This window comes from Ictalurus furcatus, chromosome 17 (genome assembly GCF_023375685.1).
Source record: "Ictalurus furcatus strain D&B chromosome 17, Billie_1.0, whole genome shotgun sequence".
Taxonomy (NCBI): Eukaryota; Metazoa; Chordata; class Actinopteri; order Siluriformes; family Ictaluridae; genus Ictalurus; species Ictalurus furcatus.
In genome coordinates this window covers 20,869,777-20,885,207 of record NC_071271.1, presented here as the reverse complement: position 1 = coordinate 20,885,207, position 15,431 = coordinate 20,869,777, and the positions used below count along the sequence as shown (strand labels likewise).

Sequence of the window (15,431 nt, the reverse complement as noted above, 5' to 3'; positions counted from 1 at the left end):
CATATATGTGTTTCAAAGTTTTCAAAAATAATTCTCTGCGTCGTAGTTTTGCTTTAACGTCCAGGTCAACGTCGAATTACTTCCGGCTGAGAACTCGTAACCACTTCCGCTCAGTTAGGACGCGGAAGACGGAACGCGATGGTGGCGGAGGTGTATTTACTTTGGCTATTGCCATTGCTTCAGTCGGTAAGAGACATAAAATTACGATTAAAGAAATAATTTATGTATTCGTTATGTTTTTTTTGTTAGTTCGACATTGGATAATTGAATGCAAATCAATTGAATGCTTTTGTAAATCGGGAAGTATGCTAAAACGCTAACTACAGCTAGCTACAGTGCTCGTGACGTGGCTTATTGAGATTAGTTGAAATGTTTAACGATAAATCTTTTATTAAAATATATTTTATAATCTCTTATATACTCAATTATAATTTATACTAATATTCATAGCATTAAAATCAGAATCATGTGTTTGTGTTAAATTTCCGGTTCTTGGTGTTACGTCGCACCAAGTAAATTAACATTGATTATAGAAAGCATATAACATTGAAATTGCAATAATTTACTGTTTTGTTTATAATTTGGTTATTTTCCTCGAAAATTGAAGGAGCATGATGTCCAACCAACAAATGTGCTTGATATTTGAGTAGTTTGATTAAATTATTATTATTATTATTATTATTAAATAAATAAAGCTGAGCTGTGACGTTTTCTACAAATTATATTTGTTCCTTTTATTAATAATACAATAAATTAGGAATGGTCAGGTAGTAAAAAGTGCAAAAAAAGAAAAAGGGCGAAATAAAACAAATTAAGTGAAAGTAAAAAAAAAAAGGTGTGATATGTGTATGTGAGAAATAGAATAAATGTTTATATATAATAGAATAAATGAAAAGCTAAAATCATTCAAAGTGATTATACTTTTTATTTTTATTTAAAGGGTCTATAAATACCTAAACAGCAGAAGTGCTTTTGAATAAAATCTTGAATAAAAACAAAACATTTTCTACTGTGTTGCTTGTAAACGTTGGAACGAAATGTCGCTCCTCTTGGACCGTGGTGCAAGACTACATAAAGTGCAAATGCACAACAGCGTGAGACAAGTGCAGGAGAATAAATACACAACACGGGCTGTAAACTATTGTGTAGCATAGCAGCAATAAAATAAAATAAACAAAACCAAACTATATATGGTTGATCAGTTTATGACGGTGTGATTGGCGTGTTACAGCTAGCAGCGTTCGGAGCCGAGCTGTCGTCGGAGGCATGCAGGGAGCTCGGCTTCTCCAGTAACCTGCTGTGCAGCTCGTGTGATTTGCTGGGCCAGTTCAGCCTGTCGCCAATCGAGCCCTTCTGCAGGCAGTGCTGCCAGGAGGAGGCTCAGCTCGAGTCCAGGAAGGTACGCGCCACCTCACTAAACGTCAACAAACCATATTGCACGATGATGATGATGTTATACTGAGTGTTGTTTCGTGTTCAGCTCTACCCCGGAGCCATCCTTGAGGTCTGTGGATGAAAACTGGGGAGGTTCCCTCAAGTCCAAGGTAAGCTTTGGGACAAGTATGAAATACGAGCGAGCAAAATTTGGAACAATTCTATTCGTCCTGATTAACATGTACGTTACTTTAACATCCCATGGAATACACAATCAACTCCGAAAGATCTGGAATGATTGACAGTTGTTTTGTTTTAAATGCTGTGGTATTACTAGACACTCTGTAAGCTACGCCCCCTTCATCTATCTCAAATGAATAAGGCTTGATGTTCCTTGTTGAAACGTGCGCCGAGGTGGAGTCCTCCTTTTCTGTCACCGTAAATAGGGGAAAGTTTCGAGTTCATTAGAGTAGAAAAACCGAAATAAACAACCAGGTGTCAAATCTAACACTTTATAAAGAATGGGTTGGATTTAAGGGATTAAAAACGCTGTTTGAGCAGCAGATCAGCGGCGAAAGCGAAAACATCAGCCACGTGAACCACGTGAATCTTAAACCATTCAGAAAGCTCTACAGTTTCTGTGTTAATAAATCTGCTGGGATGTCGTATCGTTTATTTCTGCTTACGTTTTCCTCTTCGTTTCTTTCTGAACAGAATAACTGTACGTTTTCTTTTTTAGCTTTCGTCAGGAGCGACAAGCCGAAGATGTTCAAGGGCCTTCAGATTAAGGTAAAAACATCTCAGACATGTGATACAAGTCAAAGTAAGAATAATCTATCTTTTGTATGTGTGATTATTAATTTGTTTGTTTGTTTGGATACAGTTTGTTATGGTTGGTTTTTCCTGCCTTTGAAATTCATTAAACTCCAATTGAAAATCCTGAATTGTTGTTGTGTACCGCAGTATGTGCGAGGCTCGGATCCTGTACTGAAGCTGCTGGACGATAACGGGAACATTGCTGAAGAACTCAGCATCCTCAAGTGGAACACGGACAGCGTGGAGGAATTCCTCAGCGAAAAACTCGACCGCATTTAACGTCATTGTTTCTGTTTACACAGATCAGATCGAAACCGATGGACCACGTACGAGCTGTTTTAATGTTCGTCATCCAAACAAAGTTTATAATAAAATCAGTTCACCCTTTTCCACCGGGTTTATTAATTCACCTTAAATGTTATCATTATATCACGATGAACTCCTAATAATAGCATTCCTGTAGAGCGGGACTCGATCCCTGACATCCTTCTCATCAGCCCTTTTCCAGCTGTTCCATCGGAAACGGTAGTTTTGTTTTTGTTTTTTTGTGCTGTATATTTGTGTGTGTATATTTGAACAGAGAATCCTGACGATGCTGGCTCGGAGGTCTTTTGTCGTTTTTGTTTCCCCCCGTACGCTGGCACTGGTGTGGAACTGCGCGTTAGTGAAGGCCTCACAGGAAACCAGCGTGTGGTGTGTGAGGCCTGAAGTGTGTGTAGTTCTCACAGCATGTAGCGACGGAGAGAGACACAAGCGCTCCCTCTGGTATCTAAACTGATCTCTGTTTAATAAAGTTTTGTTTCCACACAATCGGAAGATTTGGATCTTGAGTTTATGTTTTTGTTGTTTGGCCTTTAATGGACATAGAGAGAGAAAAGTAGCCACAAAGTGGAGATGTTTTACAGTTTTAATGCCCTGGGAATTGAACTTGATCTACTAATATATTATAGATCTAGAGGTGGGTGGATAGATAGATGTTTTTATACTTAAATTATCCATATATCCTTACATTACAAAAACAGTACAACAGGTTGAAACCTTGTGCTTCTTTCCAATTTTTAATCCAAATAATTTCATACTAATGATAAAAATTATATATTGAGATGTACAGTTAATTTTTTCCCCCTATAATAAATCTAAGTAATATGTTTGGCCAGGAAGGAATTGCTGTGTACTTCAGTAATGGTAATAAAGTTTCCAAAAAACAAACAAACCACAAAACAACTTTGCAACTGGTGAATGGTACAAATTCCACAGCGAGAATAATTGAGCTGACTGTCATGTACAAGTACATAATACAAATAATAAAGTACATCTATGCATAGGATGACTAATGTAAACCTCTATTGATTGGCTTTGAATCATATAAATGATAACATGACACGTGTTTTTGAGAGAGAGAAGAGAAGAACAACTGTTTATAGCTGCTATAATGTAAGTGAGAACAGGAACTAACTTGTTTAGTATGGGGACGTGCTGTTAAAGGAAAATGGTTAGCTTTGGGGTGGTGACAGTAATCCTGCTTCATCACACTGCCCTGTTGTGGATGATTAATAAAAAATAAAAGTGTTTTATTCCTCATATATCCTATTAACTAATTATCAGAATACAGCTGTCATGTAGTTGTAGTAGCTGCTCATAAAACCAAATTTAAACATTTTATTCCCTTCATTGTGTGAGGTTGATGAAAAATATCTGCTGCCATCTAGTGGTCAAAATGAGCGTTTTCAGCATGCATGTCCTCCAACTGTAAGAAGGAAAAAAAAGACCTTTTATATACATACAGTATCTCACAAAAGTGAGTACGCCCCTCACATTTTTGTAATATTTGATTATATCTTTTCATGTAACAACACTGAAGAAATGACACTTTGCTACAATGTAAAGTAGTGAGTGTACAGCTTGTGTAACAGTGTAAATTTGCTGTCCCCTCAAAATAACACACAGCCATTAATGTCTAAACCACTGGCAACAAAAGTGAGTACACCCCTAAGTGAAAATGTCCAAATCGGGCCCAATTAGCCATTTTTCCTCCGTGCTGTCATGTGACTTGTTAGTGTTACAAGGTCTCAGGTGTGATTGGGGAGCAGGTGTGTTAAATTTGGTGTCATCGCTCTCACACTCCCTCATACTGGTCATTGGAAGTTCAACATGGCAAAGAACTCTCTGAGGATCTGAAAAAAAGAATTGTTACTCTACATAAAGATGATCTAGGCTATAAGAAGATTGCCAAGACCCTGACACTGAGCTGCAGCACGGTGGGCAAGACCATACAGCAGTTTAACAGGACAGGCTCCACTCAGAACAGGCCTTGCCATGGTCGGCCAACGAAGTCCACACCTCACCCTGATCCCGGCCGAGAAGCCAGGTGCCTTCTTCCCCACTTGACCCCAGAGGATGACATCGAGGCCTACCTAGAAACCTTTGAATGGGTCGCCCACAGAGAGAACTGGGGCATCGAAGAGTGGCAATGCATCCTCGCCCCACTGTTCTCCGGAGAGGTGCGCACAGCATATTATGCCCTCGCTTCGGAGGATGCAGGGGACTACGGAGAAGTAAAAAGGGAGATCCTGGCATGTTGTGGGTGAAACCCCATCCAGGCGGTGGCGGAGTTCCACCGGTGGAGCTACAGGCCGGGAGCCATTCCATGTGGGCAGATGGACGCCCTCCTGCGCCTCACCAAGAGGTGGCTCCAGCCAGACCTGTACACTGCCACCGAGGTTGTAGAAAAGGTGGCCATGGATCAGTTCCTGAGGACTCTGCCGCCCACAGAACGCCAGGCCATGGGAATGCAAGCTCCCGGGACACTCAAGGAACTACTGACCGCCCTGGAACGCACCCTGGCGCTCGGCAAGGACGGACAGCATCACTGAAGACGCCCCGACAATGGGACGCCCAGGGCAGACCCATGCCGATAGAGCCAGACCAGGGGACGCTGAAGAAGGCCCAGAAAACCTGGCCAGCAGGATGTGTCCTCCCCACACTGGACCCGCCAAAACCGCCCCAGTGATCGAAGGAAGCACGAGGGCGACAGGCCTACATGGCCCGAGGCGAGGAGGACACTGGGACAGAAGGTAAGCCACACACACACCCATAACCCAATCTCATCTGTGTTTCAGCAGGTGAAACGGCAGGGGAACTTCGGCTGAGAGCAGAAAGAGGACTGCCACCTGAAGCATTGTTAGGCCCAGGTGCATCAGATTGGGGGAGTCGACTTTCTGGTCAGAGGAGGCCTACTGTACCACCGGACCAACTGCAGAGGGGAAAATGTGGACCTCTTGGTAGTCCCCAAGGCCAGAACGCAAACACTAATGCACCTGGCCCATGGCCATCCGCTCGGGGGTCACCTGGGGGCACGAAACATCCTGGAGAAGCTGAAGGACTGCTTTGTCTGGCCAGACATGGATGCAGAGGTACGGAGCTTCTGCTGACAATGCCCCCAGTGCCAACGCAGGGCCCCGAGGAAGCCCCCGCTGGTGCCTCTTATCACACGTCCCATCATAGGCGTCCTCTTCGAGAGAATTGGCATGGACCTCGTCGGGACGCTCCCAAAATCCGCCCGGGGTCATGAGTACATACTGGTCATCGTGGACTATGCCACCAGGTACCCCGAGGCAGTGGTATTACGTAAAGCCACCGCCTGCAACGTCGCTAAGGAACTGGTGCTCCTGTTCAGCCGTGTGGGGATTCCGAAAGACATCCTGACAGACCAAGGTACCCCTTTTGTCTCAAAGTTAATGTCTGATCTGTGTCGGCTGTTGCAGGTGAAACACCTAAAGGCGTCTGTCTACCACCCACAAACGGATGGGTTGGTCGAACGGTTCAACCAAACCTTGAAGCAGATGTTGCGTTGGGTGGTGACTGAGGAAGGGAGGAACTGGGACCTCCTCCTGCCTTACGTCCTCTTCGCCGTCTGGGAGTGCCCCCAAGCATCCACGGGCTTCAAACCCTTTGAACTCCTCTTCGGACGGCGACCTTGAGGACTGCTGGATGTGGCACTGGAAGCATGGGAAGAATTGGTCATTGATTATGTACAGGAGATGCAGGAGAAGATCGACCGAGTGGCCCCAATCATCCAGGAACATATGAGAGCCGCCCAGGAGGAACAGAAGCGAGTGTACAACCGTCCAGTGCAACCCTGCGAGTTGCAGCCTGGCGATTGGGTACTCCTGCTAGTGCCGAACAGCACCTGTAAGTTTCTAGACCGGTGGCAGGGCCCATATACAGTACTCGAGAAGAAGGGCACTGTGAACTATTGCCTGCAGCAGCCCGGTAAGCGAGCAGAAACGAAAACATACCACGTGAACCTGATGAAAAGGTGGATAGAGCCAGCACCAGTAGTGTCTGCGTTCGCGGCCCTAGACACAGATCACAACAAGGGCTCCTTGGTCCAACTGGGCGAAGATCTCACCCCCACACAAAAACAGGAGCTAACAGAGTTGGTGGGCCAATTCACTGATGTGTTCTCGACCTCCCCAGGAATGAAACAGCTGGTCCACCACGAGATCAAGACCCTATCGTATCCCAGAGGCCCGCTGCAAGGCTATCGAGGAGGTGGTCAGCCGGATGCTGTGGGACAACATCATAGAGGAGTCCAACAGCCCCTGGTCCAGCCCCATCGTAATCATGCCGAAGCCCGATGTAAGTATGTGCCTCTGTAATGACTTCCAGAAGCTGAACCAGGTCTCGGCCTTCAGCACGGTGAACAGCCACTGGCAGTACTGGGTTCTCCCCTTCGGGCTACACAGGGCACCCGCAACATTCCAGTGGCTGATGGACATTGTCCTGCGACCCCAGTGTACCTTCGCAGCCACCTATCTGGACGATGTGGTCATCCACTCCTCCACTTGGTCGGATCACCTGTTCCACCTGGGGGAGATCCTGAAGGAGCCCCGGAAGGCCGGGCTGACTGCCAACCCCAAAAAGTGCCACCTGGGTCTGACCGAAGCACAGTACCTGGGGTAACGCATTGGCCGGGGCTTACTGTAGCCCCAGACTAAGAAAATTGAGGCAGACTATCCCCGGCCTACATCGAAAAACAGGTACATGCCTTCTTGGGGTTGGCGGGGTCTGCTAAGGAAGCCTACTATGCTCAATGTCAAATTAATATTAAATGCAATCCATAGTAATTAAACATTATTTCATTTCTCATTTTATTTATATTTTATGAATTTATTATAATATCTATTTATCTTAAATGATTGATTTACAACTAAGAACATATCTGTCTTTACATTTTATTAGTTGTTTTTGTGTTTGTTTATCAGTTTTAGATGAGTTCTCCCAGTACAGTGGTGCCATGTCTGCTGATAATATTGCATTTTCGGGGGATTTAAATTATTATTGGATTAAATTAAACTGGAGTTGACTTTTCTAGTGAGATCTGGCAACCGTTAGTTTAAATGAAGTAAATGTGCTGTCTATTAGAGTTAGTGAAGAGAGAGCGGCAGTGTACTATATGTTTACAGACTGAACAGTTACTACTCTTGATTATGATTGGTGAAGAATTATTTAATAAAGAAGTTTGAATTAGACCCAGCTTGTAGCGTTAGCATTATTATTAATTTACCCTGCCCGATGCCGCTGTGGCTACATGAGCAGGTCACAGAAAGACACGAAACTCTACAGAGAGGAAACACATAATAGAGAAGGAGAAAAGTGTAGGAGAGGAACGAATGAATCTCAGACTGAATCAGACTAGGACACACTTGTGATCTCAGACAGGAACATTTATTGTTGCTGTAATGAGCTTTTAGGAGGAAACTTTAAGGAACAGCACGCTCTGTAGATCAGACAGTGAGTGTTACCTGGAGGAAGTGGATGTGATTGTGTGTGTGTGTGAAAGCTGCTCCAGCTCAGTGACTCTCCTCTTAAGATCAGCAATCTCCTGCTCCAGTTGCTTCAGGAGTCGTTCAGCTCGACTCAGTTCAGCTTTCTCCTGAGCTCTGATCAGCTCCTTCACCTCCGAGCGCTTTTTCTCCATGGAGCTGATCAGCTCAGTAAAGATCCTCTCACTCTTATCTACTGCTGCCTGTGAATGCCTCTGTTACACACACACACACGCACGAAAAGGTTAAAAAAGAGTCTCCCTCTAGACATCCATTTGTGTGTGTGTGTTTGTATGTGTGTGGTTTTTCACTCCTCACCTTAATAGTGTCCACACTCTGTTTCAGCTCCTGCACCTTCTCCTGCTTCTCCTGGATCCTCTGCTGGGATTCCATCTGCTCCTCCTGTAGCTCATTCTGAGACCAAATAAAATATGTTTCATTATTTCTGCATCAGGAGCTTATGTTCTACATGATTGTAGTAAAGGAATATACATAAAAATACAAAATAAATTGGACAAAAAAGCATTAGTGCTAGAAATTAAATTAAAACTAGAAATATTACATTGACTAAAATAGAGACCCAAAACAAAGTAACTTCTATGTTCATATTTTCTTCAGCACTTGTTACATAATAAGCTTAGTTTTGTGTGAAAATGGCAGCTGGCAGAAATAATGCTGTTTTTGTTACAGAAACATTAACAGAATTCAGCAGTATTCACTGTACTGAACTACACCATTAATCTTTTTTACCTGCAGAAAATTGAATTGGGGTTATGAAATAACTAAAAGTTGTGATAAACATCATGCCTGAACCCTAGTTGTTCCCAATTGATGTAGTAGGTAGCAGTACAGCTACACAGCTCTAGGGTCCTGGGTTACTGTTTGTGTGTCCTCCCCATGGTTGTGTGGGTTTCCTCTGGGTTCTCTGGTTTCCTCCTACTTCCCACAAAACATGCAGATATGTGAACTGGCTATATTAAATTCCCCCAGGTGTGAATGAGTGTGTGAATGTGGAGCATTGTGCTCCAGGGTGGCCTACAGGATGAATTCTCCTGCTTTGTGCCTGGTGTTACTAGGAGAAGTTCCAGATCCACCTCAACCCTGATCAGGACTCCTACACCCAGAACAACAGATACAGGGTTTTGGAAATGAGGTTATTTGGGGCCTGGTTATTTAGCATGAAGCAGAAGCCACCCAGAGGTCCAACTCAAGTTCCCAGAGTTCTCCCCACTTTTTATAATTCCACAATCACTTTTCATGTCATTTAGTTGATGGTGTGTACTCACAAATGAGACTTCAAACACATTTGGAAATTTTCCAGTCATGTTACACAGTATGTAGTGTATCTCTCTCTCTCTCCCTCTCACTCACACACACACACACACACACACACACACACACACACACACACACACACACAACTAAATAGAAATTAGATTATGAATAGATATATTTTGACTTTTAACAGAATAATGATGTCCAGTTCTCACCTGTTTTTCAGTTCTTTCTGTTTAAGTTGAAACCGTATCATGGCCTTTGTGATCATCCATCGAACACAAACAACAGATGAATCTTTGGTCAGTACGACAGAAGATCTCAATCGAGCAGATCTTCTCCTGGAGCTCTGCACAGGCTTCAACTAACTTGTGCTTCTTAAAGGCAGGAGCCTGATAGTGAGGTTTAAGATGATCTTCACAATAGGAGGCCTGACACACCAAACAGGACTTGACGGCTTTGTGTTTTATCCCGGTGCAGGAATCACACTCCTCATTTCCAGGTCCAGCGTAACAGTGAGCAGGAGAAGCAGTGTGGAGTTTAGTCTCCTTCAGGTTCTCCACCACTTAAGCCAGCATGTTGTTCCTGCGTAGAACAGGCCTTGGAGTGAAAGTCTCTCCACACTAGGGACAGCTGTAGACGCCCTTCAGATCCTCCGGATCCCAGCAGCCATTAATACACACCTTACAGTAACTGTGGCCACAGGGAGTAACTACTGGATCCTTCAGGAGATCCAGACACACTGGACAGCTGAACTGATCTACTGAAATACTGGATTCTGCCATTTTCTTGCACTCACACACTGAGAGAGTGAGTGTGTGTGAGAGAGAGACTCTGAAATGAACTTTCTGGTTCTTTGTGTGTTATAGAGCGAAAGGCAGAGTGGGCGTGAAAGAATGGGCAGACAGACAGAGTGGGTGTGGCTTTAAATAGAGAGTTTAGGCGAGAGAGTTTATTATACATTTCTTTGTTCTTTTCAACTAAAGGTGTACAAACGTTTGCACAGAGAGATGTCATGAGCTGTCATTTTTTAAAATCCCAGTGTAACCGTCACTTTTAGTTTAAAATCTGTAACCGGAAGTCAGTGCCGGTTATTGCTGCAGCGTTCACGCGCTCTGTCACTGGTCAGTTTTACTGCCAGTCTGGGGGCAGAAACGGATGGAGAGAATTCATATGTGCTTTAATGTACGCAAAACACTTTTACACCCAGACATGAAATCAGATGTGTGCTGACCGCTGTGTTTTGTGTGTTTGTGACTTTCAGGACATGAGAGCGATAGAAGATGAGCAGTACCAGTGAGCAGGACTGAACCCCACGCATGCGCGCACACACACACACGGGGGCAGCAAACACACCAGGGGTCCAAACCAAGCAGATCACCAAGGGCATTGTAATAAATGGGAGATGGGGTCAACGTCTGACCAATCTCCACATAAATTATCTGAAAATACTTGCAGTTTTCCTAACGCTGAGACACTTTCTTCCCTTCCTGGAAGGGCATCATGTCCTCATACAAATGGACAAAACTACGGTAGTGGCTTATATCTTCTATCTCCACATAGTGAGAGAGGAGGGATTGAGACTAATACTAATGGCTCCACGTTGGCCAGGGAAATACCGGCTGGTGGAGATCATATATATGCTCTATATATGGTCTCTTCCGCTACACAGAGACCTGTTGTCGAAGGTGGGGGTGGGGGGGTTACACCCTCACCCAGAGATTTTGGCACTATAGGCCTTGCCTGTGAGTGGTTCAATCTGAACACATCTGGGCTGCCCGATAGTCTCATCAGAACCATACAGAACACTAGAGCTCTACTAGATCGCTTTATGAATGTAAATGGGGCATGTTTGAGATGGTACAACCCTGAGTTTTGGTGAAAGAATCCATGATGAAAAAGCTTTACAGAAAAACCCTGATTTATGCTGAGACTGTCCTTAGCTATGGTTTAGGCACCTTCAGACTGGGTGAAAGAACCCTCATTTTGAGCAGAAAAACACCCAGTTTGATCAGAAGGTCCCACAGTTTGGAAGATGGACCTTTAGCATGGATGTGAAAACCGGTGATTTGTGCAGAAGGACCCTCAGCTTGGGCAGAATAACACTGAGCTCTCTAAGAACCTTAAGCTCCACACAAAGAACCCTGATTATTCTGGGAGTTGGGAGTTAGGAGAGTCTTCTGCTAGCATGAAAGAACCTTCACACTGACTAAAAGAACCTGTAGTTTGGCCAGAGAGGTCCCTCCATTTGGGCAAATGGAACTAAGGAAAAACCCTCGGTTTGCTTGGGTAGAAATCTATAAATAAACCATATAAATAAAAGAACCATCACATTGAACCCGTAACACATTCTAAAGTTGCTAAATGGAGGCATTAGTACATGTTTACTAATAGTCACATAGATTAAATATTATCATTGCTCTTAATAAAATATATTTATAATCATGATATTTCACTTTCTAACCAACATGAAAAGGCACTTTGAGGTTTAAAAGAAATAAAAATAAATTATATATATATATATATATATATATATATATATATATATATATATATATATATATATATATATATACTCTTTTGAATGAAGTTTGTTGTTCAGGGCAACTTTTATTTTGTAGTTTTGTCTGGCTTCATCTTTGTGATTGTAGCTTCACACTGATACCCTACAAGGAAACAAATCTCTGTCAAAATAAAAGTAACCTAAGCTACAAGCAGCTATTCACTGTCAAGACTAAAAAAAAATACTGTGGATGTGAATATTGAAGGAAATAAATAATGTCTGCACTAGCCATTTTAAAACCACGGCACTTTTAACATTAGAAGTAATTAAAATGTGAAGTGTTTGTGGTTTATGTTAAAATTTTATGTTCGGCTTATGCACCTTTTCACAATACTGATTTAAACTTCAGACAAAAATTTATTTTTAATTTAAATGCATACATTAAAAGGATGGATGTATTTTTTCTGTTGATTAACTGCCATCTAATTTATATAACTAAGGCTTGCATGTGTTAGCATTACATTACTCTCACAGACAATTAATGTGACAAGTAGCTCGAAGAAATATCTATTTCAAACACCTCTCAAAATGACCGCCATTAACATGAACGCAATGATTAAAGCAGTTAATGGTGAGACACGGCTGGAACACTATTAATGACTAGTTGAGTAGGCGGAGACTCCAGATACAATTAAGACGAAAGACACAATAAAAGGCCACTGTTGCCGATTGTCTCAATATTGGTGTGTGCTGTTTGGGAGCAATGGCAAATATAAGGGTATGTTTTGCACTTGTGGGGCTTTTTCTGGTTTTCAACTATGTGAGCAGTACATCTGCATCTCCACAAGCTGTAAAAATGCCACCTCAAGCTCCTCAGCTTCCTGTGAAGCCCACTTTGCAGCCGCAGATGCCTGGCCAGGTTGCAAAATGCCAAGTGCAAGACTATGAAAGGGTTCCTTGTGGAGAACCAGGTATCAACGGTGATCAGTGCACCACTATAAACTGCTGTTTTGATGGCCGACAGTGCTATTATGGGAAAACGGGTAAGATTGGAGTCCTATCTGAATTTTGATTGTTAAAAATGATTAACTGATTCCTTTCTCTTTTTTGGTATTGTTAGTGACTGTCCAGTGTACCCTTGATGGCCAGTTTGTGCTGGTGGTGGCCAGAGATACAACAGTTCCCAGGATAAGCCTGGAGTCCATCAGCATGTTGGGAGGAAACAGTGGACCCTGTAGTCCTGTTGACTCGAATACAGCCTTTGCTATATACCAGTTTCCTGTAACTGCTTGTGGGACGACCATGATGGTTTGTGTTTAATTGTTCCCCAATAGATGTTTGATTTTGTTAAGTAGTCTGGAAGGTGTGTGCTCTGCTATTCCACTCTGTCCAGGTACAAGGTGGTTATGTGATCTATGAAAACAGGATGCTCTCCTCCTATGAAGTTGGAGTTGGACCCCGAGGCGCAATCACCAGAGACACTCACTATGAGTAAGCTAACTAAAACTCATGGCAGAAGATTCTTTAAGGCTTGTACTGAACTATTGTTTCCTTTGTAGGCTTCACTTCCAGTGTAAATATTCAGGTGTTAGCTTTGCCACTCTGGCTATTGACCCTTCAGCCAATGCTGATCCTCCGTCCATTGTTGCTTCTGGACCACTCCAAGTAGAACTAAGACTAGGAAATGGTCACTGTGTTGCAAAGGGGTGTGCAGAAGGTGAGAAACTCCTGTTTGGATATTAGACTGCAGTCTGAATTGTGAATGGTTTGAACAGGATTTTTATCTCCGTGTCCTCCTCCTGCCACCTATCAGATGAAGTAGCCTTTACCTCATACTACAGTGCTGTTGACTACCCTGTGACTAAGGTTCTGAGGGAACCAGTGTATGTTGAAGTGCACATGGTGGGAAGAACTGATCCAAATATTGTCCTGGTTTTGGGAGGCTGCTGGGCGACTGCTTCCCCTAACCCCTACAGCCTTCCCCAGTGGGATCTTCTGGTGAATGGGTAAGTTCTTCACAGGTCTTCTGCTTGTGTAGTCCAGTTCCTGTATTGAACAGGAAGTGACTACCTTGTGTATTCCAAAGGTGCCCATACAGGGATGACCGTTATTTGACCAAGCTGATGCCAGTTAATGGGATGTCTGGACTTGCGTATCCTACCCATTACAGACGCTTTGTCCTGAAGATGTTCACATTTGTGGATCCAGAATCTATGGATCCAATGGATGAGACGGTAAAGGCTGGAGTTCTCTTTATGCTCTTGCACATGCTGCTGTACATGAAATGGGTTTGACTGCTTAATTTGTCTTTCCTCAGCTCTACATCCACTGCAGTACAGCTGTATGTCTTCCAACTGCACAAGACTCTTGTGAACCAACGTGTGCCAGAAGAAGTAGGTGGACCACCTCAACACTGTTTGATTCTTCGTTTGACTGGCTTATGGATTTGCTCTTTCTTTTTCCCTCATTAGGAAGAGATGCTGCTGCAGAAGGCTCTCCTCATGCCTCAGGAGTAGTGTCTAGTGGACGTGTGATCTTTACCAAAAGCTCCTCACCTCAGTTTGTTTAAAGTGATGGAGAATAAAATATCTTTTACTTTCAATCTGGCTGTTTCGATTCAAGTGTCTAGGCTACATTCAGCTTGTGCACAATTCATCTATGATGGGTTCTGAGTTGTGATCACTGGAGTAACATTTACACTCGTGATATCTTGCATGTACTCTCAATACATGTTGGCTTATACATGGTGCTTACTCATAGCTGTAATCCAGCATGACTTGCAAATGGGGGGGGGAATTTACTGTAAAACTTAAATGTGTTGCTGTCTTGATCAGGATTTAAGGGAGGGTACAACTCAATGGCACCTTCCTGGTTAAATAAGGGGTGGGTGAATTAAAAAGTACATCTATGCATAGGATGACTGACTAATGTAAACCTCTATTGGTTGGCTTTGAATCCTATAAATAAACTTTTGCGAGGCAGAAGAGGGGATGGCTGTTTATAGCTACTGTAATGTAAGTGAGAACAGGACCTAACATGTTTAGCAGGGGCATGTGCTGTTAAAGGAAAATGACCGCCTTTGGGGTGGTGATGGTAATCCTGCTTCATCACACTGCCCTGTTGTGGATGATTTTCCAATAAGTGTTTTTATTCCTCAAATGCTACTAATTAGCAGAATACAGCCCTAAACTCAATGAGCTGTCCTGTAGGTGTAGTAGCTACTCATAAAACCAGATTTGAACAGATGGTATACCCTTCAGTGTGTGAAGTGGATGGAAAAACATATACCATCTAGTGGTCAGAATGAGCATTTTCAGTATGTGAGATTTATAAAAAATATATTTTTTTTTTTAACAACTGACATACAAATTCAAAAGAAAATAAGCTAAACATAAATATACTTTAACAGTACATGTACAAAAAGCACTAACAGTGCAGTGTTTTGGAATGTTTTAGATAGGAGTTGTACAGCCTGCTTTCAAGTGGAATAAGACTATGAGAATAAAAAAAAATTGTCTTTGGAAGTTAATGTTCAGTTTCAAAAGCTATGATGTGGTGTGTGTGTGTGTGCACACTTTTTGTTTACACACATAATGCATGTACCTGTATAACGGAGTCAAATGTTGGGATAAAGA

The 15,431-nt window shown here is 42.9% G+C and overlaps 2 protein-coding genes across 2 annotated transcripts; both read left to right on the top strand.

The window, feature by feature from the left end:
* Positions 1-30: 30 nt before the first annotated feature.
* selenof (selenoprotein F) lies at positions 31-3,006 on the top strand. The gene is made up of 5 exons (XM_053646891.1): positions 31-186; positions 1,232-1,399; positions 1,481-1,544; positions 2,114-2,163; positions 2,338-3,006. Exons 1-5 carry the CDS (start codon positions 139-141, stop codon positions 2,467-2,469), a joined length of 462 nt encoding a protein of 153 aa, XP_053502866.1. The 5' UTR covers positions 31-138; the 3' UTR covers positions 2,470-3,006.
* Positions 3,007-12,392: 9,386 nt separating this feature from the next.
* LOC128621249 (zona pellucida sperm-binding protein 4-like) lies at positions 12,393-14,761 on the top strand. The gene is made up of 8 exons (XM_053646874.1): positions 12,393-12,839; positions 12,917-13,104; positions 13,190-13,287; positions 13,356-13,513; positions 13,610-13,802; positions 13,883-14,030; positions 14,114-14,189; positions 14,268-14,761. The coding sequence occupies exons 1-8, from the start codon at positions 12,560-12,562 to the stop codon at positions 14,363-14,365; spliced, it is 1,239 nt and encodes a 412-aa protein (XP_053502849.1). The 5' UTR covers positions 12,393-12,559; the 3' UTR covers positions 14,366-14,761.
* The last annotated feature ends 670 nt before the right edge of the window (positions 14,762-15,431 follow it).

Bases quoted from the DNA above. Each gene is read 5' to 3' on its own strand.
- LOC128621249 (XM_053646874.1), top strand. From the start codon at position 12,560: ATGGCAAATATAAGGGTATGTTTTGCACTTGTGGGGCTTTTTCTGGTT. The intron at 13,288-13,355 runs GTAAGCTAACTA...TTTCCTTTGTAG, and splicing joins ACCAGAGACACTCACTATGA to GCTTCACTTCCAGTGTAAAT. The intron at 13,514-13,609 runs GTGAGAAACTCC...GCCACCTATCAG, and splicing joins TGCAAAGGGGTGTGCAGAAG to ATGAAGTAGCCTTTACCTCA.